Raw genomic sequence first — 17702 nt, 5'->3', positions numbered from 1 at the left:
TTCCCCAATTAATAGGCATCCCTTTGATTTCTTTTTCTTTTCGGTGAGGCAATTGGGGTTAAGTGACTTGCCCAGGGTCACACAGCGAATAAGCTTCAAGTGTCTGAGGTCGGATTTGAACTCGGGTCCTCCTGAATCCAGGGCTGGTGCTTTATCCACTGCACCACCTAGCTGGCCCATCCCTTTGATTTCTAAAGTCTCAGATACCATAAAAAGAGCTGCCATAAATATTTTTGTACAAATAGGTCTTTTTCTCTTTTTATGGATCTCTTTGAGATATAAACCTAGCAGTGGTAGTGCTGGATCAAAGGGTCTGCAGTTTTATAGCCCTTTGGGCATAATTCCAAATTGCTCTCCAGAATGGTTGGCTCTGTTCACAACTCTACCAACAGTGGATTAGTGCTGGAGGACATTATCATGAAAGTCTATCAAGATATTATAAGCTCTTCTATTTTTGAAGGATAGTGCACGCTAACTTATATCCAGTTAAGTGAAGTTCCCTTACACTTTAATATCACGTCTCTGTACCAGTCTTGTAATGTTTCCCAGTTATTTTTTTCTGTCTAGGTTACCTGTAATATATTAGTAGACCATCAACATAACTTCTGTTTCTGTCATTATCTTAACCAGAATGCTCTCTGGTGCTATCTGGTTCTTGAATTTCTTCATATAAGTATAGTTTCTTAATATACCATGCTATTCTTCCCCTCCATTAAGACTTTACCTACACTCTTTCTTCTAAATACAGTAAACCTTTCAAGAGTGATAATTTCTTGCCAAGTCTCATTGACACAACTGATATGGTCAATTTCCTTTCCCTGCATTAGTCTTTTCTAATTCCTCTTGCTTATTAAGCACACAATATATACATTTGTGTGTAGAAATCCATGGCCACATACAACTGACTCCTTTCTTGTATTTTTCTCTTATGAACTTGTGTGTATTTTTATTACTATTGTCATAGTATCTAGCTGAGATGAAAAGGGATCTTTACCAATATCTGGGTCCTAACTCTTTCCCCTTCCAGATTCTCATATCTACCCACAATTTACTGTCTCTTCTTGAAGTGAAGAAATATTTCAGAACTAATGCAAATACAATACTTGACCAGTGGCTGCCCATGATCTATCATTATTGTGACAGTGGCACTGGAGATTAGGGGTAGGAAAATTCCTAAGATTCTAAGATAATTTTTGATAAGGCTAATTTTTCAAAAGGAACTCTTTTAAAATTATTGGAAATATAAAACAGATTCTCAAAAGCAGATAAATACATTTATAAAATATTGTTTATAGATTCAACGTTAGACACTGATGAAATTGGCTAGAACAGCTCACTGGAGCCCTTCATCCCCAGTACTTTTTCCTTACCTACTTGAAGTATATGCTAAAATAAGCTATTCAGGGGCAGCTAGGTGGCACAATAGATAAAGCACCAGTCCTGGATTCAGGAGGACCTGAGTTCAAATATGGACTCAGACACTTGACACTTACTAGCTGTGTGACCCTGGGCAAGTCACTTAACCCTCACTGTCCCGCAAAAATAAATAACTAAAGAAAAGATATTCAATTTTCTTCCTGACAGTAAATTTAGGTTGGTGGGAACTCCAAGGACTGGCAGAATCTTCCATCTTTCCCAGAACTTGAATCTTAATCTTATTTCCAGGCATAGATCCTTATGACTTATTTTCTGGTTCTTTTCTACATTTCTGCTCTTCAAGCCATCTTTTCTCCCTTAAAACCTGACCTATTCATAGCCTCCCTTACATAAGAAAAGTCATCCTCTTTTTGGGTTGCCAAAATCCTCCTCTAGACTTTCAGTGATCTCACATTTATTTGCTTCCTTTGACCCTTTTGGGAAAGGTAGGAGTACCAGGAAGCCCATTCCTTGTCTCTCACTTCTCTCTGACCTGTTGGATGTGACTAAAAAATAGTAATTAATCAGTTATAAAGGGAGATTCTACCATTCACTATATTTCTTTGTCTTAATTCTAAGCTAGAATCTGTACTTAATTTTCCTAGTGATGATGTAGCCTATCAGGCAACATCTTTTCCTAGAACCTGTCTAAATCATATCAGTTATCTACAACAGCTAGAACTGGATGGGTCTCAAAGTCTATTTTGAGTTGTCCTCTAAATTCTTATTTCCTATCTGTTTTCTCTAGCTTTCTACAGAAATGACTGACAAGTTCTCAGCCGAATGAAAAATCAAGCCTTTCCTCCAGCTCAGGCCATCTCAGCTTTACCCAATTCTCCAGATTCTTATGACACTTTACTCGCATGCCTTTTCCTCCAAGGGAAGCAGTTTTTTATATCATTAGGAATATTAAAATGACAAAATAAATATGTAATAAAAAATTTAAATCACCTTATTTTCTCTACAGGAAGAAGAGGATCATTTTCTCATAAAAACTTTAGACACCATTGTGTTATTCTTCCATCTGACCAAAACTCAAATACTTTATTCACTCCTGCTTCCTAGCCACAGAAAATCATGAAGATTTGTTCAGTATGAATTCATGCTGCTAAATTTCAACCTTACCCTTAGTAAGGAAAAAAGGGAACAGCATTCCCTTTTTATCCATTCTTCAGCCTGTTCCTCACAGAAAATATTACAGACCATCCTCTTAAATTCCCAACTTCCTACCATCTAATCAACTTCAATCTTAGTGGATAACCATGTCACACTCTTTGAAAAATTAAGAGACTGTCCAAAAATCTTACACTTACTTTCAATTTCTGCCAATATCAGAGAAAGATACGATGTGGTTTGGTGAAAAGAATATTGGATTAGATGTCAGATGATCAAGGATCTAAAACCCATTAGCGGGGCAGCTAGGTGGCGCAGTGGATAGAGCACTGGCCCTGGAGTCAGGAGGACCTGAGTTCAAATCCAGCCTCAGACACATAACACTTACTAGCTGTGTGACCTTGGGCAAGTCACTTAACCCCAACTGCCTCACTAAAAAAAACAAAAACAAAAAAACCCTAAAACCCATTAGTGCACTTAATCACTGATTCACCTGTCAGAGCTCTTTAACCAATTTCCTCAGCTATAAAATGAGGGAACTGTACCAAAAATCTTAAGTCTCATCTTCTAATATTTGGTGATTATGAAGAAACATCTCTCTTTTTCCTCATTACATGTGCTTCTTTCTCTACCTCCTGAGGATCCTGTTTCTATATGTATATACCCTACTTACCTGGTATCCTTGATCTACTCCTACCTTCAAAAACATATACAGGTCTTTAAAAAAACCAAAAATTTACTTTATATTCTAACTGCCTGAAGTATTCATCAAGCTAAATTTTTCAGTATACTTACACTGCCTACATTTCACAGGCTCAGAATCATAAAGGCTTCCAAACCATACCTGATTAAGCTAACTCCAGTAAAATATACACAAAACAAGTAGTCACATCAGTCTTTGCTTAAAGACCACCAATGAGAGAGAACTCACAACCTCCAGAGGTGATCCATTCTATCTTTTGGTAAGGAGTTTCCCCCTACAATAACCTTAAATCTGCCTTTTAAAAACTTTTGCCTAGTCTCCTTCCAGTCCTAAATTTGTGATACTAGTTAAGCCTTTTAGGGAGAGACAGAACAGTCCTAATCCTTTTTCTCCTGATAGCTCTTCAAGTATTTGCTGGGTTTTCACAACCTTCCTATGTCTACTATTCTCGGTGGTAAACATCGTCACTTTTTTCCATTTGTCTTCATATGGCACAATCTTAAGGCCTTTCGTTATCCTGGTTGTTCAGTTTATTACTTCCCATGTCAAACTTGAACTCCTGCCACCTGGTTTTTAATTTTTGCAGTCAAAAGCCACCAAAGATCTCCTTAGCTAAATACAAAGATTTATCTTAATATCTTATTGTACCCGATGTAATATTTGCTTCTGTTGAGCTTCTACTTGAGATGTTAGTATGAGGATCGGATAACCACTAGGGTCATACAACTCCAAAACCTCCATTTAAAAAGGATGTTCAGCCTCAAATATCTCATTTCTCACCTCTCTGCACTACTCTGGAATTTTTCCACCATGCCCCCTCCAGCATTCCCCAACATCAACCCCCTTTCAACTTCCTTCTAGGTGCTGTCTTCCCCTCTCAGATTGTAAGCTCCTTGAGGGAAAGGGACTTTTTCTTTTTTCATATTTGTATACTCTGCACTTAGCACAGTGCCTGGCACATAGCAGGTACTTCATAAACATTTCCCGACTGACTGATTGCTATCTTTGTTCTCCTATCCTTCTGATCACTACTTTCATCTCTTTCATTAAATATTCTTTCCCCAGACTTGCAAATGTGGCAGTCCCACAAGACTTGTATTTTGGCTTTCTGCTTTACTCTTGAAGATTAGAAAAAGTTCTAGACCTGGAATAAGTGAGTCTATGTGATTATCATGGTTAAGTCACCTAACCACCTTGTCTGAGCCTGAGCATTCTCATTAGGCAAAATGAGAACAAGTTCCCTGATCCTACCTACCTCAAAGGATCATGATAAAAGCCCATTGTAAACCTTGCAATGCTAGAGAAATATCAATTACTACATATTTACTCCTTCAGAAAGTTCATCTTGTTATAGCTACAAATAGCATTTTTGTGTAGAAACCACCTAAAACCTTTAGCCTCTATTCCAACCTCTAGTTCCTATTTCCAACTGCATTCAAGAGATTTTTATTTTTCCTGAACTTCATATAAAACATGCCCTATCCCCATTTTCACCATCTCCTATGAATGTGCATAACATCCAACCAGAATCATGTAGGTTATCTTAGACTCCCCACAACCAGCAAAAATCAGTTGAATCTTTTTAAGATTTCCTTTGAAATGTCCCTTCTTCCTTTATTCCAACTGCTATCACCCTAATCTAAGTCTTTATCACTTGATTTCTGAATTCTTAAAATAGGGTAATTGCTTTTCCATCCTCCAAGTCCTCTCTTCTTTCATACTGCTCTCCACTACAATCTACTTTACTTTCTGTTGCCAGATTAACTTCATAAAACACCACTTTTATGATGTTCAAGAACCTATAATAATTCCATGTTATTTATTATCAAGCCCAAACTTCCTAACATAGCAAAATTCTTTATAGCCTGGCTATATTTTACCCATGAAACATAACTCCTTAAATCACATGTCAGAGCTGACAGAGGCTTTACAGATCATCTAATCCAACTTCTCATTTTAGAGATGAAGAATTTAAGCTCAGAAAGGGGAACTGATCTGACTAGATCACATGGCTAATTTATGGCATATCCATAGCTACAATTCAAGATTCTTGACTTCTTAGCTTGTGTGTGTGTGTGTGTGTGTGTGTGTGTGAGAGAGAGAGAGAGAGAGAGAGAGAGAGAGAGAGAGAGAGAGAGAGAGAGAGAGAGAGATCAAGCTGATCCAAGTAGTTTTGAGACAACCTGGTTCCCCATCAATATTCGGTCACTACATCACCAATTCTGCATACAATTTGTTCATTCTCATACCTGTGGGCCCTTTCTTACAGGAATTAAATCTTCAAGTGAAGATTTCCCTGATGGCCCCAACCTATGATCAATCCCTTCTTCCTCTGAATTTCGATTGCACCAATTCTCTCCTAACAGTTTAATTCATAGGACTATATTTTTATTTCTTTCTTAAACATGGCATATACATACTAAAAATATTATTTTTAACAGAGATTCACATGCCTAAACTGCTCATTTTAATCTTAAGAGTGGCAGTTATAAAAGTCATTCCTATTTCTTAATGATATTTGTACATTTCATCTGTTTACATGTTGCCTCCTTGTTTTTTCTACCTGTTTTAGATGTCCCAACCAATTTATAAGCTTACTTAATTTAAGGAGGATTTTTATTTTTTTTTTCAGTGCCTACTACAATGTATTCAATTCAATAAGTTTATTTTTTATACTTACTAAGCATCTGTTACTTGCAAGGCACTCTACTAGGGGTACAAAAAAATGAAAGCTCCTCCGCACTACCTCTATGCCACATGTTCTCTCAAAGCTCAAGGTCACTTTTTCCCAGTCTCTGAATGTACTGATTGGAGAGTAAGTCAGACTTTTGTAGAGATTTTGGCACCAACTACTTTTGCTCTAATACCTTAACAAAAACTTCTAACCAAAAGCTTTTTTAAAAAGTACTTGCTATTAAAACAACTCTGAGGTACCACCTGACACCTATCAGATTGGCTAAAATGACAAAAAAGGAAGATAATAAATGTTGGAGAAGCTGTGGGAAAATTGGAACACTAATGCATTGTTGGTGGAGCTGTGAACTGATCCAACCATTCTGGAGAGCAATTTGGAATTATGCCCAAAGGGTGATAAAGCTGTGCATACCCTTTGACCCAGCAATCCCACTTTTAGGTCTTTTTCCCAAAGAAATCATGGATGGGGGAAAGGGACCCACATGTACAAAAATATTTATAGCTGCTCTTTACGTGGTAGCAAGGAATTGGAAGTTGAGGGGGTGCCCATCCATTGGGGAATGGCTGGACAAGTTGTGGTATATGAATACAATGGAATACTATTGTGCTGTAAGAAATGATGAGCAGGAGGAGTTCAGAGAAACCTGAAGGGTCTTGTGTGGGCTGATGATGAGTGAGATGAGCAGAACCAGAAGAACATTGTACACAGTATCATCAACATTGAGTGTTGACCTACTGTGATGGACTATATTCTTCTCACCAATGCAATGGTACAGAAGAGTTCCAGGGAACACATGATAGAACAGGATCTCCAAATCCAAGAAAAAAAAAAAAAAGAACTGTGGAGTATAGATGCTGATTGAACCATACTGTTTCTTTTGTTTTGGGTGCTGTTGGTTTTTTTTTCCTATTTTGAGGTTTTGCATCACTGCTCTGATTTTTTCTCTTGTAACAGGATTAATGCAGACATAGGATTAATGTTATTATGTGTATATATATATGTGTGTGTATATCTATCTATCTATATGTATATGGATATGATATATAGATATAACCTATATCAGATTACCTGCTGTCTAGGGGAGGGAGGGAGAAAAATCTGAAATTGTAAAGCTTGTATAAACAAAAGTTGAGAACTATCTTTACATGTAACGGAAAAAATAAAATACCTTATATGTAAAAAAAAAAAGTATTTGCTTACATTCTTAGAAGTGGGCAGATGCAACATTTAAATAGATAAATTTGGGAAAAGAGAGAACACTAAAACTAAGCAAATTAGGAAAAGTTCCCAGTGGAGGTGGCATTTGAGTTTAGCCTTGAAAGTAGCCAAAGAGGGGCAGCTAGATGGCACAGTGGATAGAGTACTGGTCCTGGATTCAGGAGAACCTGAGTTCAAATCCAGCCTCAGACACTTAACACTTACTAGCTGTGTGACCCTAAACAAGTCACTTAACCCCAAATTGCCTCACCAAAAAAAAAGAAAGTAGCCAAAGATTCCAAGAGGGAGAGGTAAGAAGTGCATTATAGCTATGTGGGACACCCTGTGCAAAGACAAGAGTTGCCATGAAAGCAATTACCTGCTACTTACTTAGCCTAAGCATCACTACTTCTTTCCCCCACTCCCACCCCCATCTCTGCTAATAAGCATGAGAACCACATCCTGAGCTAAGTCTTGGGTGATAAACAATTTAAATGCTGATCTGTGGTGACTATCACCCCTAGTCTTCAACCTCCCACCTATGCTATTCCCATTTCCTTTTTACTTTCCCTTAGGCTGACAGAAGAACATAAAAAAGACTGACCAAACCAGCTTTATGATCGTTCTTCACCCTTGAGAGTCTTTATGTGGGGTCTATTGGAGTAAAACTATCCCCTAAAGTTATTTGACCATAGTCAAGTTATTTTAGCTTTCTCAGACATGTGTTCTATCTTTAAAATTGAGGAAAATGTCAGTTGCCTATGCCAGTCTCCTTTCCTTTTTATTTTTTTTGCGGGGCAACGAGGGTCAAGTAACTTGCCCAGGGTCACACAGCCAGTGCCAAGTGTCTAAGGCCAGACCCGAACTCAGGTCCTCCTGAATCCAGGGCCAGTACTCCATCCACTACACCACCTAGCTGCCCCCAGTCTCCTTTCCTTTTAAAGGCTTTGATTATGAACAATAGTATCACCCATCTATAGTACAGTCCTCAAAAGGTTGATGCCATCCAGATCTCTGATTCCAGGCATAACTTCACATAAATTAGCCAAAAGACCATTTTCTATTCTATTTTTAAATCAAGATATTTAATACTGCCCCCCAAAGTATATTATGGTGTCCAACAACTCTCACTTCTTCTAAACAACTCTTCTCACTAAAGTTCTCCCTTCAGCATTAAGACCTCTTTGGCAACTATGGCCTATTTCCTCTTGATTCGTCCTTGATATGTGTGTAAAACAATTTAAAATTATAATAATGTACTAGTTAAATTCAATAATATCTCAGAGCATTATAACTTCATATGAATTAGATAGGCAGCAAAGAACCCTAAATGTAATTTTCCTTCTTCCCCCCACCCCAAAAATTCAAGTCATTTTAGTAAAGGAAAAGGCAATGTGACACAGCCCTTCAGTCAAGAAGACTTGGACTGAAGTGCTGACTAACACTTAAAAGCTATGTGATCCTAGGCAAGTCATAATCTCTTGGTGCCTAAGTTCATTCCTTTTAAGTTTCAGACCAGTTGCTGACCTGCATGAATGGAGGGAGTTTTCCACACTAGAAATTCCCAATACCTATGAAATTAAAGATCCAGATCCATCCCTTTACCCCACAACTCCCCACCAAAAATTCTACAATTCTAACCTGTCAAAATACAGGGTTTTTTCCAACTTTCAACTGTAATTTTAAACTAAACATTTACTTTTCTATGTTTCAACACCTAAAAAACCCTGAAAATATCCTCATTGTTAATGAGCTATTACTATATTCAACATCCCTTAAATACTGACAACATAATGAGAGCTGAAATTGTTTATGAACTAATGAATACATTAGCATCATTTATAAATCCAAAAGATTTCTGTGCAAAACTGTTGCTTAATAATTTAAAGCTGATAACTAGAAAGAAATAAAGAATATAAAAATTCTTTAACAAATTCTAAAAATACTAACAAAATGTCTTTGAAAACTCCAAGCAAATTTTGTGATGTGGTTTTGTAAACTTAACAAGAATAAGACTTAAACCTGGGGCAGCTAGGTGGCGCAGTGGATAAAGCACCGGCCCTGGATTCAGGAGTTCCTGATTTCAAATCCGGCCTCAGACACTTGACACTTACTAGCTGTGTGCCTCTGGGCAAGTCACTTAACCCCATTGCCCCGTAAAAAACCCAAAACCAAAACCAAAAAAAAAAAGACTTAAACCTACAAAAATTCAAAGAAATTAAGTTAGGACAGCTAGGTGGCGCAGTGGATAGAGCACTGGCCCTGGAGTCAGGAGGACCTGAATTCAAATTTGGCCTCAGACACTTAACACTTACTAGCTGTGTGACCCTAGGCAAGTCGCTTAACCCCAATTGCCTCACCAAAAAAAGAAAGAAAAGAAATTAAGTAAAACAAAACCAAACCCCGCCCCCCACCAATTTCTAGGACATGATATTGACAATAAAGGGACAAGTCATCCCATGTAGACTAGTTTTGTTTATATATATTAAAGACAAGATTTTTCTAAAATTTCACTTTAAGCATTCTCTGATAAAAATATTCTTAGTATATTATTATCTAAAAAGATTTAATTTTCAAGCATGTAACAAAGAAACCTTAATGTGCTGCAGAAATGAAATCTACTACTGAAAAATTATTAAAAATAAAAGGTATTTATAGAAAAGTTTTTTCCAGATGATATATAACTAATCATATAGAAAACTCCCCCCTCCCCCATATATGAGAATCAAAGTTTTTATCTGCAGATATGAATGTATTACCATAATAGCAATTACAAATTCTAGATAAGCAGTCATATTATATACAAATATATATTAAACATTCAATGTTAAAGGTACTCCTACAGTGTTACTGGAACTTTGATATACTTGACGAAATTATTAGATCTATGCTATGGAATTACTTTATAAATCTTTATAATGCTATCCTCCCAATATTTTCAATAATTAAAGCCTGTTGAAGCTAGTCTAAGATGAATGTTATAATAAACTGTTGTAGAGAGAATTATAGAATTTTCAAGTTGTAAGAGAACATGGAGGTTTTATTTCAAACCTGTGACTGAAGTAATTATCTTTTCTCATCTACTATGTACTCATCTAGCTTTTGTTACAACATTTGCAGAGAGAAAATTCACAGATTTTTAGAGTAAGAAGGGACCTCAGAAGCCACAAAGACTTCCACAAAAGGAATACCTACTATAACACAGCCAAAAGTGGTTGTCCAGCAACTGCTTGAAATCTCCAAAGAGGTAGAATACCATTACCTCTTGAAGTAGCCCATTTCACTTTTGGACAGTTTGAATTGTTAGGAAGCTTTTCCTACCTCTATCTTTGGACAGCTCTAATTGCTCTGAAGATTATTCTCATATTGTCAACATCTACCTCTCTCTGTATGTAACATGTAACCCTCCTTCTTTCAACATGTCTCAAACAATATTACAGTCATACAAATTAGGAGGGTTGGGGGGGGAGTGGAGAGAGAACAACCAGATCATTAAGTCATATTTATTTAGCACTTACTATGTGTCAGGCAGTATACTAAATCAGGGGGGATACAAAAGAAGGCAAAAAAGACAGTTGCTGGGGCAGCTAGGTGGAGAAGTGGATAGAGCATTGGAGTCAGGAGGACCTGAGTTCAAATCTGGCCTCAGACACTTGACACTTACTAGTTGTGTGACCCTGGGCAAGTCACTTAACCCCAATTGCCTCACCCAAAAACAAACAAACAAACAAAAAAAGACACTTCCTGCCCGTGAGGAACTTACATAGAGAACATGTAAAGGACTTGGTAGATATAAGACATATTTAGTGTAGGTGGAACATAGTTTGAGAGGGCATGGGATCATAAATTTTAAGTTCATTCTTGTTCTGAGCAGAACTAATACAAATCAACATTTTAAAAACCTAGCTCCTTGTAAGAATTTAAAACAAATTCCAATGAAATATCTAACTACTTGAGGAATAGAAAAGTAAATTATATAGCCAATTAATTAACAGTGAAAGAAAACTCATTGAGTTCCACTACTCATACAACTTTTCCTCATACTATATTTCCATTACTATGCATGTACTATTCAAATGTTCATAAATATCAAAACTTAAAAAGGCAATTGCAAGCTAAATGGAATTCTGGAATTTGGATTTTTAAAACTAAATTCCACATTAAAGTTACTTTAAATACACAGGCAAAAGAAGTGTTTCGATCCTTGTAGCCACTCTAAATAGATTAAAAAATAGCTATGTTGAAATAAATAGCATGCTTAAAGGAAAATCTCTTTTCCTAAATAACTAATTTCATAGTCAAATACAAAACATAAGGTAGAAACAGCAATACACACATTTTAAAAGTATCTTCCTATCAATATACTAAAAATACACCTTTAAATGGGATTTAAGAACTATTTGATACTTTTAAGCCTAAATCCTGATTGATTCAAAAAAATCTAACTTCACATACACACAAGACTTGCTTCTATAGAAAGAAAACCCTTAAACTCACTTTCTCTAGATAGATGCTCTACCAACTGTAACACTGAAAAACCAGCATTTTCAATAAAAACAAAATCAATTCAAATAAGATATTTTCACAAATTACAGCCAAACATAAGAAATTTCACCTTTTTTGTGTGGAAAGAATTTTTAATTTGTATGGTAGGACATAATCTGTTATTTTGTTTAGCAAACACACTATGTCTTAAGAAGGTAACTTCATGATCAGTGCCTAATTGATACTGCATTGATTTAATGAGCAATCCTAAATGAAAAACAACTACTTGCCTGTTGTTTCTGATATGCAGTGTTTGGATTTATCTTTGATTCCAACAGCAGTGACCCTAAAAGGTGACAAGAATAACATATTTTAAATTGCAATATTAAAAACCAAAATAAAACAAATAAAAATTCACAACACATGAAAAATTCTCGTGACTCTTCAGCCAAGTAGACATCTGTTTTGAAGTAAAGAAATATGTTCCAATTCACATTTTCTCTTCACATCGAGCAAACACATTTAATTTAAAATACAACTCTTTATTTCCCACACCTCCATCTCATTCCAGTATCAAAAAATTAGAGAGAAAATTAAAGAAAATAAATGACAATTAAAAATCAACAGAAACCAAAAATTTTTAAATCCCACATGACTATTTTGGGCCAACTAGAAAAAAAAACATTATTAATATCCTACCACACTATAGTAACACAATCAATACAAAATTACAGTATTTCATTTATTCATCTCATTCAATAAGAACAAAACTTGAAATACTTTGTGTACAGTTAGATTTTTGTGGCTATTTAAAATACATTTACTCCAGTACCTACTATATACTAGGAGCTAGAGCTAGAGATACAAAGAATGAAAGAATCCCTTTTCTTGAGGAATCCCCTTACTATTTAAAATAAAAGGGAAAGTGCAGGTGAGTGAAGACGAGAGAGACAAGCTAAAGGCTTATTTAAAATTTCTCTTTTCCTAACAGCTTCACATTTTTGTTGTGGAAAGGTTCTTGATCCTACGACGAAAGATGGCAAATGACTGCTCTAAGCTTTCCAATGTTAAAACTTCAGTTATAAATCAATGAATGCGAGTTTACACACAGTCTGCTTTGGTGTCTAAGCTGCTTGCAGAGTAAAGTATCCTTTTCATCGCGGCCTCCACAAAGGATTACTCTGGAGCTACCTCAGACCTAAGTGTGTGCGTGTGTGTGCATGTATCGTGGCAACAGTCTGCAGTAACCGACACCAGGCCCGTGGAGGCTTTTGGATTTCCCCAGCACCTGTCGGTGGTGGTAATAGGGGCGGTGGGTTAAGAACAAGCAATGGTTTTTTTTTTGTTTCTTTTTTAAAAAGGAAAGAATTTCCTATCGACCAAAGTTTTATAACCCGTCCCAGAAACAAAATCAACAGGGAAAAAATAAACAGGACCCCAGCTTTCAAGTAGAGAATCCTTGGTTACTTCCTCCCTTCTGCCCCACAACCAAGACTTGGGGAATTAGAAGGGAAGGTAAGCAAAACCCAGTCCCGGGAGCGAGTGTGGGGGGCCATAAACTGCTGCTAATTAGGAGTAAACAGGGAAAGGCAGGGCTCCCCACACCGTGGGTGGGAAGAGAGAGAAATAAAGGCGACGGGCTCCTCGTCAGGAAGCAGGGAGGCCTGGGGCCTAGGCCAGCCCCCCCACCCCCAGGCTGCTAGCGACGGCCCTCCCCCGTCCCCGCCGCCCCCGGATCCTTACCATCGGACTCGGCCCGCACCAGGAGCGACATGCCCTTGAGCCGCTCCACATAGGTGGAGGAGACGTGCCCGGTGCCCCTGTCGTCCCATTGCCGGTCCTCGTTCAGGGTATACACCTTGACCCGCCGCCGCGTATCCGACATGGTGGCTGGCGCTGCGCCCCCCCTCCAGCCGCCGCCGCCACCCCCGCCTCCTCTTCGCTAGCCTAGTCCGAGTCTCTCAGTCCCGGGAGCACGCAGCGGCAGCGGCGGCGGCGGCTCCGGACAGGCCCCTGTTCACCATGACTCCGGGGAGCGGTCGCACGCAGGGGTGACCACAGCTACCGAGCCCCCGGCACCCCAAGCCGCGCTAACTTTCACCGTCTCCCCTCCCTCCCCCCCCGATCAGAGACACCCACCCTCCCTCCGCCCACCCCCCTGAAGCCCCCCCCGGGGGCTCGCTCGCTCTCCCGCCGCCGCCGCCGCTGCCGCCGTAACCACTACAAGTCCGCCATCTTGTAACCCGATTCTCTCTGCCTTTCTCTTCCTCCTCCAGCGGGCTCGCACGGGCTGCCCTAGCAGGGGCTACGGAGGCCGACGAGCTCAAAGCGAGGCGCCTGACTGCTAGTACCGCACGCGTTTCCTGGGGCCAGAGCTGCAGGCAGGAGAAGCGTTCTCGCGAGCTGGGAGGGAGGAGGGTGGGGGGTGGGAGGAGGCTAGAGAGGCCGGGAATTCAAAGGGGAGGGGCAACTTCTGCTCCTTGATCTTTCTACGTCCTCTCCCCAGCTCTTTTGGATGGAGTCTCCGGGGAGCTCCGTTAGGGACGCGGGGCGGACAAACGAACTGAGAAATTGGTTTAGACTCGTTCCTTTGAAGAAGGAGGGGGAGCCGTGCGGAGACGGTCGGGGACGACAGAATTGAGGGGCCGCCTCGTTCAAACCGACTGCCAACGCCGGCTGGCCGGTAGCCTGCGGACCGGAGGGCCACGAGGAAGAGTGTGTGTATAGGGGAGGGAACCTCATCCCGAAGTGGGGGCGCCTCTCGTGACGGTGGAGGCGGGGAGGAGAAGGAACTGTTTTGACGACGTGCTCCAGGGAGACTCGAGAACTTGGACCCCCCCCCCCCCGGTCCCTCGCTACCCGGGAATCTCCCGACGTGTCCCCGAGGAAGATGGGTGCAATCGGTCCAGCATTTGTGAGAACCCAAGTCTCCGCTTGGAAACTTCCCAGGGTCGTTTGTGCCCTCGGGTCGGAGGTTTCGGTCGGCCCTTGGTTTTCTTGTTTTGATAAAAATTAGGTGAGCAATGCATCGTGGGAGTTGTAGTCTTGTTAAAAAAAAAAATAACCGTTGAACACAGGTTGGATGAAGCCAAAGTATTTCTTATACGGGGAGCCTGGAAAGGCAAGACCGATTTTAAATAGGGTCTTCCCTGCATTTTGCACCTTTGGGGGACTTAGAAATGTACCTTTATAGAGGTGCTGCCCTTCCAAAGTGGGATGTAACAAACTATGCAAGAGTTTTCCCATGGACCTTATCCTGTGAAACTAACTTTGGTTGTCTTTTGATACAGCCAGTATTCCGTCTTGCATTTTGGGGGGAAGGGGTTTGAAGAGGGGAATTGAAGTACGCTTTCCAGAATCAAGCCTTTTTTTCCAACGTTTTTTGGATAGAGCAGCAGCCTTGTCTTGTTTCCACGTTGTAATAACTCGCCTAATGGCCATAATTCTTTCTATTCATTGAAGAATTTGAGCTTGGTCGTAAGGGAAATAAAGGGGGAAATACTGAATTTGGAGCCAGAGAGGTGGCTTGTTCTTGGGCAAGTAACTTAACCTTTGTGAGCCCTAGCTTCCTAAATTGTTGAATAATGATAATAATACTTGAAGTACTAACTCAATGTTGTGAGGCATGGAATAGTTTATAAAAGGTGGCCCAGAAGTCTTAGTGCAGTTTTAAGTTTTAATAGTTTATGCTTTTATTTTAACTTATTATGCTTTAATAGCTAAAAATTTCACTAAGACTTCTAGGCAACCTTGTATAAAATACTATTTAAGATGAACTGTTATTATCTGTCATGCCTCTGACAAAATTATAAGCTACTGAGGATACATATTTTGGACCCTTAAATGTTCAGTTCTCCAGAATCTCTCTCTCTTTTTTTTTTTAAAGGCAGTCACGGTTAAATGACTTGCCCGGGGTCACGCAGCTAGTAAACTTCTAAGGACTGATTTTAATTCAGGCCCTCCTGACTCCAGGGTTGGTACTCTGTCCACCTCACCATCTAGCTGCCCCTCCAGGATCCTTTCAAGAACAAGAAGTTTTCAGCGTTTATCCCCCAAAACAAAATAACATGCCTCTGAAATCTTTGCTTAGGCTGGTAATTTATATTAGTTTGAGAGAGGTTGTTTAACTTACTCTGTGCAAGAGATATTTTGCATACTACTAGCCAACGTTTTTATAGTTCTTCATAGTCACCATATCTGATTTAATTATCATAGCAACCTTGTGAATTGTTTACTGCTAGTCCTATTACAGCTGTTACTTCCCACAGCAGTGGCTGTGTTTTATTCAGGCAGGTGAGTAGTTTGATATTACAGTCCATTTCTTTGCTTCTAACTTCAGCTTTGACCCTTGACTATTTCTCTAGGCTGAAATCCTACTCTGACTTCCTCTCTTCTATTTTACTGTTGACAAGCTCCAGTCCCTGACTTCCTACTAACCAGCTGATCCTATACGTACAACATTTCCCACAACATCTCAGTCATTTGCCAGGGAACATTCCTGGTAGCCTTCTGGAAGCCCTGCCAATAGGTGAAGGAAGCAGTCTAGACAAGACCTAAAGTAGGGAATGGAATTTTTTTTTTAAACCGATGGGGAGAAAAGGCTCAAAGACCTTAAACTCATCACAGTTGCCTCAAGGAGGGATTCTTTCTCTCTCTCTCTCTCTCTCTCTCTCTCACACACACACACACACACACACACACACACACACACCTGGGTGGAGTAATCTATTTAATCTGGGCAGTAAATGAGCCAGCCTAATACTCATTAGAATTGGCTCAAGACCTCAATCTCATCAGCATTGGCCCAAGGAGGGAATAACATATATACTCAGTTGGGTGGAGTAATCTTTCTAATCCTGAAGGAAAAATAGGAGGGGAAGGGGATAAAGAGAGAGGGTAAAAGATGGAAGGGCAGATTCGGGGAAGGGACAGACAGAAGCAAATCCCTTTTGAAGAGGGATAGGATGAAAGAAGATGGATAATAGGATAAATGTGATGGGGAAAGGAAGAAGATGGAAGGGAAACAGTTAATAGTAATCATGAAAAAGAGAAAAGGGGGAAAAATTGTACAAAAAATATTTATAGCAACTCTTGGTGGAGGCTAAGAATTGAGAATCAAGGGAATGTCCATCAATTGAGGAATGATGGAAAAAGCTGTGCTATATGATTGTAGTGGAATGGTCTTGTGCTACAGGAAATGACAAACAGGATGATCCCCGAAAAACCTGGGAAGACTAATGAACATCGATGTATAGTAAAGTGAGCAGAGCTGGGAGGACATTGTACATAGTGACAGCAGTATTGATCAGTGAGCATTGGTGAATGACTTGACTACTCTCAGCAATGCAATCATCGAAGACAACCTCAAGGGACTAATGAGGAAGCTTACTATCCACCCCCATAGAAAGAACTGATAAAAAGAGTACTTGTGGATTGTACATGTATAACCCGGTTGCTGTCTTGTGGAGGGGGCAGGAAATGGAGGGAGAAAAATTTGGAACTCTGAATCTTGTGAAAATGAATGTTATGGGGCAGCTAGGTGGTGTCGTGGATAAAGCACTGGCCCTGGATTCAGGAGTACCTGAGTTCAAATTTGGCTCCAGACACTTGACACTTAACTAGCTGTGTGACCCTGGGTAAGTCACTTAACCCTCATTGTCCTGCAAAAAAAAAAAAAAAGAAAATGAATGTTGAAAACTACCCTTACATGTAACTGGAAAAAAATAAATGTTTGTTGTAAACAGATAGGGAAACTAGAATTTGGAGAAGTAAAATTATTTGCCTAGGATTTAGTGAATGGCAACTCCAAGACTAACAATAATTTCTTTTGATTCCAAATCCAGTGCCAGAGTCCATTCACTATAGAAGCTTATGGTTCAGTCACAGTGATAGAATATATACAAAGAACATTAAGATAAAGCAGTATGGGGGGCAGCTAGGTGGCAGTGGATAGAGCACAGGCCCTGGAGTCAGGAGGACCTGAGTTCAAATCTGGCCTCAGACACTTAACACTTACTAGCAGTGTGACCCTAGGCAAGTCACATAACCCCAGTTGCCTCACAAAAAAAAAAAAAAAAGATAAAGCAGTATGCA

General features: G+C 39.5%; 1 protein-coding gene across 2 annotated transcripts in view; it reads right to left on the bottom strand.

The window, feature by feature from the left end:
• Positions 1 to 13712, bottom strand: part of PPP4R3B (protein phosphatase 4 regulatory subunit 3B) — an 80457-nt gene extending 66745 nt beyond the window's left edge. For both annotated transcript variants that reach the window (XM_043987261.1, XM_043987262.1), the window contains exons 1-2: positions 13353 to 13712; positions 11900 to 11955 (exon numbers count right to left, since the gene is read on the bottom strand). In XM_043987261.1, the coding sequence (XP_043843196.1) occupies positions 11900 to 11955; positions 13353 to 13494 (198 nt within the window). In that variant the 5' untranslated portion in view covers positions 13495 to 13712. The remainder of the gene's footprint in view (positions 1 to 11899; positions 11956 to 13352) is intronic.
• Positions 13713 to 17702: the final 3990 nt, after the last annotated feature.

Source organism: Dromiciops gliroides, chromosome 2, assembly GCF_019393635.1.
Source record: "Dromiciops gliroides isolate mDroGli1 chromosome 2, mDroGli1.pri, whole genome shotgun sequence".
Taxonomy (NCBI): domain Eukaryota; kingdom Metazoa; phylum Chordata; class Mammalia; order Microbiotheria; family Microbiotheriidae; genus Dromiciops; species Dromiciops gliroides.
The sequence above is the reverse complement of the archived record's forward strand: the minus strand, read 5'-3'. Positions and strand labels throughout refer to the sequence as shown.